General features: G+C 44.4%; 1 protein-coding gene across 1 annotated transcript; it reads right to left on the bottom strand.

The window, feature by feature from the left end:
• Positions 1-7,927: 7,927 nt before the first annotated feature.
• Positions 7,928-11,744, bottom strand: LOC132508228 (serine/threonine-protein phosphatase 4 regulatory subunit 3A). The gene is made up of 2 exons (XM_060128229.1): positions 9,805-11,744; positions 7,928-9,765 (listed from the first exon to the last, which is right to left on the bottom strand). The coding sequence occupies exons 1-2, from the start codon at positions 11,029-11,031 to the stop codon at positions 8,530-8,532; spliced, it is 2,463 nt and encodes an 820-aa protein (XP_059984212.1). The 5' UTR covers positions 11,032-11,744; the 3' UTR covers positions 7,928-8,529.
• Between the last annotated feature and the right edge of the window lie 515 nt (positions 11,745-12,259).

Raw genomic sequence — 12,259 nt, 5'->3', positions numbered from 1 at the left:
ATGTCACTGAAAAGAAGCTGGACAAGAGAGTGCCCTGCAGAATGGAATCCAAGGAGCAGATCTAGGGGAGAGGTGCCTTGAGCTTCAGTATCAAGTAGCCTGAATTCTAAGATTCTAGGACACATATGATCATCAAAGCCCGGTGCTGCATCGCCTAGTGCTATGGTACCAGATACCTTATGAGAACGTTCAGAACACTTAGGGGGAGAGAGGAGCGAGACCGGGCTGACTGTCCCTCAGGAAGTGAGGTTGTAGGGCCTGAGTGTATCATCATCAGAGCTCTTCATCTTCTGCCCTGAGAACTCATCTTACTGTCAGAGCCACCTCTGGGGTAGGGGGCATTTACTCATCCAACCAACATTGGAGGGTCACTGAGCTCCTCCATGGTCACGTGTCATTCTCTCAGCAGGAGGTCTTATCTGACTTCCTGATAAAATGGTACTCCCACCCCCACTGCCCACATTCCTTCTTTTCCCTCATAGCACTTATCACAATTCAAGGCTATGATTTTGTCTTTGAGTTTGTTTCTTCCTTTGGACTGTAAGCTTTCAAGGATCTTTGTTCACTGTTGAATCCCAACTGCATACACATAGGAGGTGTTTGACAAGTAGTTTGGGCTGGTGGACGTGTTAGTCTTGTGAGCTCTGGCCTGTTAAGGTGGCAGGTTGGATGGGCTGTACCTTGGAGTGGTCCTCTGGTGGGAGGAGCTGTCTCTTCCTAATTATGCTTTGGGACTTAGTCTGTTTTGCTGCGCACATACCACACGCCAAACACAGTGCTGGAACATTTAGACACATCATCACAATTCTATTATTATCTGCATTTTCCAGATGAGATAAAAAGAGCCCAAGAAAGTTTGGATAACTGGTTCAACGTCATGTAAGTTGTAATTCCTGGAGCTGGGGGTAGAGCCCCTTAACCACTATTCTGCCCTACCTCTCAGGCTGGGGTTTGCAGGTGAGTTGGTGAGTTAGACTAACATTGTCTCCTGACTTCAGGAGGGAGGGAAGAGGGTGTATGGTCCCAGATAGGCTTCCAGCTCTCCAGAGGGTGGCTGTCACTGTGCCTACTCACCAGGGTTGGGAAGTGTGTGTGTGTGTACGTGTGTGGGGGGCCATATCTGTGTGTCCAGGGAAGGCATATGTCCTGGGTGTGTCCACGTGTGTGTCCAAAGTCAGCTTTGGAACACGGCCTGCAGACTGCCTGCTGCTTTTCTACAGGCCCATGGCACCCTGAGGCTCCCAGGCACGCACGCTCACTCAGGATCACTGCCAAGTGAGCAGTGGAGTCCACACTTCAGAGGCTCCCAGCTGTGGGCAGTTTGGGGAACAGACTCTCCTGGCCTGAAGCAGCTCAGAAGAGGGGGGCCTCTATTGAGGCCTCGAGCAGATGTTTTACAGGGAAGCTGAGTCGCAGAAGGCACCAGACTCAACAAAAGGGTGTTGCAGCTACGAAATTAGGGTATTTTTTTGTATGCAAGCAGCATAGATCGGCCTGCTCGTCATAAGCTGTTCTTTGAGCTGCAGCCTCTCTCCCACACAGACAGCCGTCCCTATCCCTGCTCTTGTCTTCAAATGAGAAAGACAGTGAGAAATCATTCCTTCTTGACATTTCCATAGGGGTGTGCTTCCCTATGTACAAAAAATTCACCGAATCTTCTACTCCACACAGGGATCACATGGAGGGAAAGGAAGCAAGGCAGTTAGCATTTATTGAGCACCTGCTATGTGCCAGACTGAGTAACTTATGTGCAAATTATTTTTTACTTTCTATAATAGTAAGCTTATGAAATCTGCATTGCTATCTACATTTTACAGTTAATGATGCAGCTGAAACTCTGAAAGTTAAAAAACTTGCTCAGGGTTACTCAGCTGGAATTCTGACTGATGAGAGTGTCTTTGGCTCCAAAACAGAGGTTCTCTCCATTATATCATACGGCCCTTCCTGGAAGAAGAGAGGAGACATAATTACTTCTAATTTTCGTGAGAGTAATATGAATCAGATAGAATGCTTTCAGGTGCAAGTAACGGCAACTCTGACCAAAGAGGTCCAAGAGTAAGGGCAGCTTCTGTTTTTATAATAAGGAATGTGGAGGCAAGTGATCCCACGCTTGGCTTAGCTGCTCAGTTATTTTATCAAGTCCCCAGATTCTTTCCATCCTCCTAACATCCTTGGCATAGCCTCAGCAAGGACTTTTTGTCTTCAAACTTGTCTCATGGTCTCAAGATGGCTGCTTCAGTTCCAAACATCATATTCTCAAAGACAGTGTCTAAATTAGAAAAGTAGCCAAGGGGGCAAACAGGGGCTTCTCCTGTAGAACCGTCTCTCTCTTTTACAGGGGAGGAAAATCTATCCTGAAATCTCTAGTGCACGTTCCTTTAACACCTCATTCATCTCATTGGCCAGACATAAGTCTCATATACATATATATCCCCTCTTAGACCAGTTCCTAGGCAAGAGGAATGCTACTGCCATGACTGGCTTAGACCAACCAGGATTAGTTCCCAGGGACTAGGCACACAGCCTGCAGGGACAAAGGGAGCATGGCTGTTGGGTGTGCACTTGCCACGTGATACCAAAGCCAAGGACTCATCAGGCTCTGTGATTGGCATAGCCGGAATGGAATAATTGAGAGGACTGAGGACATTCACTATTTATTCATAGATTTGGACAGCATGCTTGTTTAGTACCCTCTCTGATCTCAGGCATGAACTAGGCACCCTGGTGTGTTGAAAGAACTGTAGGATATAGACCTGCAACATGCTTTATAATCTAAATGAGGGAGGGGTTAAGTATCAGTGAACAGTTAAATAGAAGCATGAAACAAATATTTAGCAAAAGCCAACATAGGATCAAATGGTCTCTGGGTCAGAGGGCAATTCAGCATATTGTTCTTGAAAGTATTTTGTGATTTCTTTGACTTCTCATTACTGGACGGAAGCACTTTATTTTTATTTTATTTTTAACATCTTTATTGGAGTATAATTGCTTTACAATGTGTGTTAGTTTCTGCTTTATAACAAAGTGAATCAGCTATACATATACATATATCCCCATATCTCCTCCCTCTTGCGTCTCCACCCAACCTCCCTATCCCACCCCTCTAGGTGGTCACAAAGCACCGAGCTGGTCTCCCTGTGCTATGCGGTTTCTTCCCACTACCTATCTATTTTACATTTGGTAAGGTATATATGTCAATGCCACACTAACACTTCGTCCCAGCTTACCCTTTCCCCTCCCCGTGTCCTCAAGTCCATTCTCTATGTCTGCGTCTTTATCCCTGTCCTGCCCATAGGTTCTTAAGAACAATGTTTTTTTTTTTTAGATTCCATATACATGTATTAGCATACGGTATTTGTTCTTCTCTTTCTGACTTACTTCACTCTGTATGACAGACTCCAGGTCCATCCATCTCACTACAAATAACTCAATTTCGTTTCTTTTTATGGCTAATATTCCATTGTATATATGTGCCACATCTTTTTTTTTTTTTTTTTTTTGGTACGCGGGCCTCTCACTGTTGTGGCCTCTCCCGGTGCAGAGTACAGGCTCCGGATGCGCAGGCTCAGCAGCCATGGCTCATGGGCCCAGCCGTTCTGCGGCATGTGGGATCTTCCCAGACTGGGGCACGAACCCATGTCCCCTGCATCGGCAGGCGGACTCTGAACCGCTGCGCCACCAGGGAAGGCCCGCCACATCTTCTTTATCCATTCGTCTGTTGATGGACACTTAGGTTGCTTCCATGTCATAGCTATTGTAAATGGAGCTGCAATGAACATTGTGGTACATGACTCTTTTTGAATTGTGGTTTTCTCTGGGTATATGCCCAGTAGTGGGGTTGCTGGATCATATGGTAATTCTATTTTTAGTTTTTTAAGGAACCTCCATACTGTTCTCCATAGTGGCTGTATCAACTTACATTCCCACCAACAGTGCAAGAGGGTTCCCTTTTCTCCACACCCTCTCCAGCATTTATTGTTTGTAGATTTTATGATGATGGCCATTCTGACCGGTGTGAGTTGATAACTCATTGTAGTTTTGATCTGCAGTTCTCTAATGATTAGTGCTGTTGAGCATTCTTTCATGTGTTTGTTGGAAATCTGTATATCTTCTTTGGAGAAAGGACTATTTAGGTCTTCTGCCCATTTTTGGATTGGGTTGTTTGTTTTTCTGATATTGAGCTTCATGAGCTGCTTGTCAATTTTGGAGATTAATCCTTTGTCAGTTACTTCATTTGCAAATATTTTCTCCCATCTGGGAGTTGTCTTTTCATCTTGTTCATGGTTTCCTTTGCTGTGCAAAAGCTTTTAAGTTTCATTAGGTACCATTTGTTTATTTTTATTTCCATTTCTCTAGGTGGTGGGTCAAAACGGATCTTGCTGTGATTTATGTCATAGAGTGTTCTGCCTATGTTTTCCTCTAAGAGTTTTATAGTGTCTGGCCTTACATTTAGGTCTTTAATCCACTTTGAGTTTACTTTTGTGTATGGTGTTACGGAGGGTTCTAATTTCATTCTTTTACATGTAGCTGTCCAGTTTTCCCAGCACCACTTATTGAAGACGATGACTTGTCTCCATTGTATATTCTTACCTCTTTTTTTTTTTTTTTTTTTGCTGTACACGGGCCTCTCACTGTTGTGGCCTCTCCCGTTGCGGAGCACAGGCTCCGGACGCGCAGGCTCAGTGGCCATGGCTCACAGGCCCAGCTGCTCCATGGCATGTGGGATCTTCCCAGACCGGGGCATGAACCTGTGTCCCCTGCATCGGCAGGTGGACTCTCAACCACTACGCCACCAGGGAAGCCCTCTTACCTTTTTTATCAAAGATAAGGTGACCATATGTACGTGGGTTTATCTCTGGGCTTTCTATCCTGTTCCATTGATCTATATTTCTGCTTTTGTGTCAGTACCATACCGTCTTTATTACTGTAGCTTTGTAGTATAGTCTGAAGTCAGGGAGCCTGATTCCTTCAGCTCTGTTTTTCTTTCTCAAGATTGCTTTGGTTATTCGGGGTCTTCTGTGTTTCCATACAACTTGTGAAATTTTTTGTTCTAGTTCTGTGAAAAATGCCATTGGTAGTTTGATAGGGATTGCATTGAATCTGTAGATTGCTTTGGGTAGTAGAGTCATTTTCACAATGTTGATTCTTCCAATCCAAGAACATGGTATATCTCTCCATCTGTTTATATCATCTTTAATTTCTTTCATCAGTGTCTTATAGTTTTCTGCATACAGGTCTTTTGTCTCCTTAGGTAGGTTTATCCCTAGGTATTTTTTTGTTTCTGTTGCAGTGGTAAATGGGAGTGTTTCCTTAATTTCTCTTTCAGACTTTTCATCATTAGTGTATAGGAATGCCAGAGATTTCTGTGTATTAATTTTGTATCCTGCTACTTTACTGAATTCATGGATTAGCTCTAGTAGTTTTCTGGTAGCATCTTTGGATTCTCTATGGGTAGTATCATGTCATCTGCAAACAGTGACAGCTTTACTTCTTCTTTTCCGATTTGGATTCCTTTTATTTCCTTTTCTTCTCTGATTGCTATGGCTAAAACTTCCAAAACTATGTTGAATAATAGTGGTGAGAGTGGACAACCTAGTGTTGTTCCTGATCTTAGCAGAAATGGTTTCAGTTTTTCACCATTGAGACCGATGTTGGCTGTGGGTTTGTCATATATGGCCTTTGCTGTGTTGAGGTAAGTTCCCTCTATGCCTACTTTCTAGAGAGTTTTTTCATAAATGGGTGTTGAATTTTGTAGAAAGCTGTTTCTGCACCTACTGAGATTATCATATGGTTTTCATCCTTCAACTTGTTAATATGGTGTATCACATTGATTGATTTGCATATATTGAAGAATCCTTGCATTCCTGGGATAAACCCCACTTGATCCTGGTGTATGATCCTTTTAATGTGCTGTTGGATTCTGTTTGCTAGTATTTTGTTGAGGATTTTTGCATCTATATTCATCAGTGATATTGGTCTATAATTTTCTTTTTTTGTGATATCTTTTTCTGGTTTTGGTATCAGTGTGATAGTGACTTTGTAGAATGAATTTGGGAGTGTTTCTCCTCTGCAATTTTTTGGAAGAGTTTGAGAAGGATAAGTGTTAGCTCTTCTCTAAATAGAGATAGATAGAATTTGATATCTGTCAAATATGTCCAAACAAATACCGTTTTGATAGAATTCTCCTGTGAAGTCATCTGGTCCTGGACTTTTGTTTGTTCAAAGATTTTTATTTACGGTTTCATTTTCATTAATTGTGATAGGTCTGTTTATATTTTCTAATTCTTCGTTGTTCAGTCTTGGAAGGTTGTGCTTTTCTAAGAATTTGTCCATTTCTTCCAGGTTGTCCATTTTATTGGCTTATAGTTGCTTGTAGTAATCTCTCATGATTCTTTGTATTTCTGTAGTGTCCGCTGTTACTTCTCCTTTTTCATTTCTAATTCTGTTGATTTGAGTCTTTTCCCTTTTTTTTCTTGATGAGTCTGGCTAATGGTTTATCAATTTTGTTTATCTTCTCAAAGAACCAGCTTTTAGTTTTATTGTTCTTTGCTATTGTTTCCTTCATTTATTTTTCATTTATTTCTGATCTGATCTTTATGATTTCTTGCCTTCTGCTAACTTTGGGGTTGTTTTGTTCTTCTTTCTCTAATTGCTTCAGGTGTAAGGTTAGGTTGTTTATTTGAAATGTTTCTTGTTTCTTGAGGTAGGATTGTACTGCTATAAACTTCCCTCTTAGAACTGCTTTTGCTGCATTCCATAGGTTTTGGGTCATCATGTTTTCATTGTCCTTTGTTTCTAGGTATTTTTTGATTTTCTCTTTGATTTCTTCAGTGATCTCTTGGTTATTAAGTAGTGTATCGTTTAGCCTCCATGCATTTGTATTTTTTACAGTTTCTTTTCCCTGTAATTGATATGTAGTCTCATAGCATTGTTGTCAGAAAAGATACTTGATATGATTTCAATTTTCTTAAATTTACCAAGGCTTGATTTGTGACCCAAGATATGATCTATCCTAGGGAATGTTCCATGAGGACTTGAGAAGAAAGGGTATTCTGTTGTTTCGGGGTGGAATGTTGTATAAATATAAATTAAGTCCATCTTGTTTAATGCGTCATTTAAAGGTTGTGTTTCCTTATTTATTTTCATTTTGGATGATCTGTCCATTGGTCAAAGTGGGGTGTTAAAATCCCCTACTATGATTGTGTTACTGTCAGTTTCCCTTTTCATGGCTGTTAGCATTTGCCTTATGTATTGAGGTGCTCCTATGTTGGGTGCATAAATATTTACAATTGTTATATTTTCTTCTTGGATTGATCCCTTGATCATTATGTAGTGTCCTTCTTTGTCTCTTGTAATAGTCTTTATTTTAGGGTCTATTTTTTCTGATATGAGAATTGCTACTTCAGCTCTCTTTTGATTTCCATTTGCATGGAATATCTTTTTCCATCCCCTCACTTTCAGTCTGTATGTGTCCCTGAAGTGGGTCTCTTGTAGACGGCATATATATGGGTCTTGTTTATGTATCCATTCAGCCAATCTATGTCTTTTGGTTGGAGCATAATCCATTTACATTTAAGGTAATTATCGATATTTATGTTCCTATTAACATTTTCTTAATTATTTTGGGTTTGTTTTTGTAGGTCTTTTCCTTCTCTTGTGTTTCTTGCCTAGAGAAGTTCCTTTAGCATTTGTTGTAAAGCTGGTTTGGTGGTGCTGAATTCTCTTAGCTTTTGCTTGTCTCTAAAGGTTTTAGTTTCTACGTCAGATCTGAATGAGATCCTTGCTGGGTAGAGTCATCTTGGTTGTAGTTTTTTCCCTTTCATCACTTTAAATATGTTCTGCCACTGCCTTTTGTCTTTCAGTGTTTCTGCTGAAAGATCAGCTGTTAACCTTATTGGGATTCCCTTTTTTTTTTTTTTTTTAGAATTCCACTCAATCTTTAATCAAGTAGGGACAAATCCCCACTTAAAAAAAAATCTGCAGTTTGAAGGGCAAAGGGAACAGATAAAAAAGAGGAAACCTCATATTCGCCCCTCCCCCGAAGAGGTTTTTCCAAACCTGCTGTAGCTTGACTAAAATGTTCAGAATGTACGATTTTAAAGGCAGGTCTCTTTATACAAAGAAACTGCTGGCATTCTTAACTAGTGAAGAATTAGGGCAGAAAAGCCTATTCTTCTGAGTCTCAAACATGGTCCGAGAAAGCATATTCTGATTGTAGCAACTGACCATTCAATCCAGAGTTCCACTTACAAAACCCCTGCCCTGTTGGCTTTTCGTTTCCATTTCCTTCCCTGAGAAAAGGGCAATGTGTGGTCCAAGCTTAGACCTCGAAGGTGTAAGTCTTCCCCCTAAATGTATAATTATCCCCTCCTCCTGCTCCACTGAATTGGCACTTGATGAGCAGAAGTCAAGTGTGCGAGCTGAGCTGTATCAGTCATTCACAAGAGGCCACTGCTCTGTTATAGATTTGTAGTGGGGAGGGGTAGAGAACCAGTTTTCTCAACAGGTGCTGATCACAGGCAGCTGCCATTATGACTCAAACTTTGCTTTCTTTGACAAAGGGAGCGTGTCTTCCTTGTCTTCGTCCTCATCATCATCCTCATCATCATCAGGATAATCTACCAGACCCACGAGGCCTCCCTTGGTAGTAATAGCTGCCGTCTGAGATGTATTTTTAGGGATGGATCCAGGAGAGCCTGGAGATCCTGGGGATCCAGGTGAGCCTGGAGAACCAGGCAGATTTGTTGCAGGTGACTGGCTAGAGAGGGTAGTCTTTGTTCCACTAGAGAGGGAAAGCTCGAAACTTGGGCTCTGCCGACCAGAAAGATTCGTTTTCAGAAGCACCTCCTTTTCCTCACTTTCTTTTAATTTCTTCCTCTCCATGAATTTACTTATTGGATCCATAATGTCATCATCACTCTTAGTTTTGTCAGATGGAGACACGACAGCTTCTCCATCTTCCATGTCATCTTCATCTGTGTTGAACCACATCTCCTCTTCATCTTCTAGTGTTCTGGCGTCTCTTCGATATCTATGATTCCTCAAAATGGAACGCATACTGTCAAGTTTGGGATTATCTTGCCTTTCTCTTTGTTGTTCAAATCTCAGTTTCAATCCTTTAAATGTTTGTACATAATCTACATCTTCCAATGCTTTCCAGTAATTTTCAATTACATGAGCAGTTAATGATTTTATATCTTCCACTCTAATAAATTCAAACATTTTTATTATGGCAGAGTTCATCAGATTGTAGCGGGATCCATTGTTGAGAAATGCTTTGACTACTGGTTCAAACAAAAAACTTTTCATTATATAGCGGTTGTAAAACTCATCTTTTAATCCAATAATCTTTCTCTTAAAACGAAGAGCACATAATGCCAAGAAAGCATGCTTCGAGGCCATAAGAACTAACACTCTCCGGAGAATGTCCTTATTAATAATGTAGTTCTTTATGTGGTAGGTATGGTGCTCCACACAAAATGTTAACAATTCCAATACAAGTGCCAACAACTGGGCAGTCTGAAAATCATCTTTGCTAGGTTTGTCTTCTGTTGTATTTGCCAGTAAGGGAGCAGTAAGGACATGCATACAGTGCTTGTAGAAGAAACCCAGAAATTCAGTCTTTTCTGTTTTATTGGCAGTAGCTAACATGTTTTCTGGGTCAACTAATGTTCGAAGGAGGCCCATAAGCTGGACTGCTCCTCCAAGTTCAGGGTCTGTATCACAAATCATATGTTCTATAATGAGGTTGATGAGCAAAATATCCTTGTTGGTTATTTTTTGCTCTGTTAACTTCTTACTTACATCATCATTCTGTTGTGCCTCCTGCATGACAAACTCTCGTACCATGGATGGATTATATTCAACCAAGTATGAGAATATATCAGTAGCAGCACTTCGCACCTGTGTATCATCCATGCCAAGGATGACTTCTAAAGCTGGTAATATACCCATGTTTGACAAAGTCTTGAAAAAAGCATCTCTGTTTTGAGGTTGTAGCGTTTGGGAGAACGCACAAAATTCTTTTAAAAAGTTAACCAATTCCTGTCTTTTTTCCTCATCTGTTGCTTCATCTGTTAGCTGTGCAAACAAATCTGTCAGAAATTTTTCATCTTCCTGTAACATACCAACAATTTCTACCTTATTGAAAAAGATAAAAGAGTGAAGTGTTGATAACATATTTTCTTCAAAGACTGAAGGGGTAGGTAGAACCATGTCTTGTATATACTGAACTCGGTATGTCTGATGAATTTTTTGTTTCAGCTCAGGATCTGATATGGGAATCACTTCTTTAAACTTGGCTGTTTTTGTTAGAAATTCCCTATGTTTTCGTGGTTGTGATAAAGCAGGATCATATTCTAAGCATCCAATGACGTCCATTATACATTCCTCAGAGAACATAACTTCAAAAAGAGCAGTTCGATTCAAGAGGAAGATGCCTTTGATAATTTCATACAAGTGGTGCAGTCCTTCAATATTTTCCAAATCCTCACACACATGAAAAAGCTCTAAGAGCTTTTTAATGTAACCCTCATTTTCCAGTGCTAGTGCAAGTTTTTCACGACGCAGGGGGGAAGGTAAAGATGATGCCACAAGTTCTGCAATTTCCTCAAGGCGACTTAATTCACAAGATGGCAATTCTAAACCTGGCGATGACATATCATCAAAACACTCCTCTTCAGACTCATCTACAAGGTCCTGAGTGATGTCCACTGATGGGTCCTTTCCTTGAACCTGACATATTTTCTCCCAAATTTCATCACATCCAGCTTTTTCTTGAAAGCTAAGGGCCAAGTCATAATTTTCTGCTTCAGACCACACAATCAAAGTGTCCTGTTGTTTCTGGTATGCAGTATTAGGATTTATTTTGGACTCTAAAAGTAGAGAACCGTCACTCTCGGCCCTGACAAGCAGGGACATGCCCTTCAGCCGCTCCACGTAGCCGGACGACACATGCCCGGTGCCCCGGTCGTCCCACTGCCGGTCCTCGTTGAGTGTGTAAACCTTCACCCGCCGCCGGGTGTCGGTCATCGTGCCGCCCGGGGACTGGGGCAAAGGCCCCGCCGGAGTCGCCCGGGAAGGGGGTCCGGGGAAGGCGGGAGCCGAGGCGAGAGGACGCCCACGAGCGGAGGGCTCCCCGGCCTCACTGCCGCCGCTGGCCGCCCCGGGGCCGCGCTGCCGCCCTCATGGCCCGCCGCCGGGCCTGAGCTCTGGCCCCCGCCTTTCCTCGCCTCCGGCTCCTCGGCGCTATTGTCCAGGCCCGGCGAGGCCGGCCGCCCCGAGGGGGCCACGCAGCGCTTCGCAGCCTCCCGCCCCGCCGCGCTAGGAACTCGCGGCGCCGTTCACTGCCCTGCTCCCGCCTCCGCCATGATCTCCGTGAAGCTGCTTCCCGCGCCGCCGCCGCCTCCTCAGGCCGCCGCCGCCATGTTTTCCTTCCTTATACCTGGCCCTGCCACCGCAGCCGGGGACTGCGCTCCGCTCCCCTGCTTCAAATGTCCGAAGCCGACCGGCGCCTGGTCCTGCTGCAGCTGCCACCACTACGCGGGAGACTCCGAGAGCCCCCTGGCGCACGAGCGCTCTTGGCTACTGGGAGTCCTTTTCCCTCCGCCGCTGCCGCCGCCGCCGCCTCTTCCCCTGCCGCCGCCGCCGCCTCTTCCCCTGCCGCCGCCGCCTCTTCCGTCGCCTCTTCCGTCTTCCTCACAGAGCCAAAGCCGCCGCCATCTTGGTTCGCCCCTCAGTAGCGGCGCGCGGGGCCACCCCGGTAGCAGCTGCAGGGGCGGCCCATTGGCCCCACCATTTAAAGAGACAGGAGGGAAGCCGCGAGCCTCGCAGCGGCGGAGGCCTCGGACGGAGGCGGTAGGCGGGTGTCGGGTTGCCGAAGTGGCGGGAGCGCAGGGAGTGGAGGACGCGAAACGCTGGTCGTGCCGGTGACGGACCGAGGCTCCCTCCCGCTCCCTGCACGGTACTGTCGTGCGAGCGCGGGGCGTGTGTACGTCCGTCGCTCCCTGTGTTCGTCATCAGCCCCGTTCGGGATTCGAAAGGGGAGTGGAGCCCGCCTCCGGCTGCTGATCCCTGAGCTGGTCTCTGCGCGCCGGGCGCTTGGCGTCTCCGGCTCTGGGTCCGCCCGCCGCCGACCCAGGTGGCTCGCTGTCCAGCCGCCGCTCCCTGCAGGCGTCGGGCGGCTTCGGCCTGGGGCTTTCCTGCGGCGCGCCCGCCTCCGCGAGTGTGCTGTTCGAGCCGCCTTTGGGGCTGGACTGGG

Source organism: Lagenorhynchus albirostris, chromosome 17 (assembly GCF_949774975.1).
Source record: "Lagenorhynchus albirostris chromosome 17, mLagAlb1.1, whole genome shotgun sequence".
NCBI classification, from domain to species: domain Eukaryota; kingdom Metazoa; phylum Chordata; class Mammalia; order Artiodactyla; family Delphinidae; genus Lagenorhynchus; species Lagenorhynchus albirostris.
Note: the sequence above shows the minus strand (reverse complement) of the source record. Positions and strands in the feature narration are given on the sequence as shown.

Bases quoted from the DNA above. Each gene is read 5' to 3' on its own strand.
- LOC132508228 (XM_060128229.1), bottom strand. From the start codon at position 11,031: ATGACCGACACCCGGCGGCGGGTGAAGGTTTACACACTCAACGAGGAC. The intron at 9,766-9,804 runs GTAAGTAAGAAG...ATAACCAACAAG, and splicing joins AGGCACAACAGAATGATGAT to GATATTTTGCTCATCAACCT.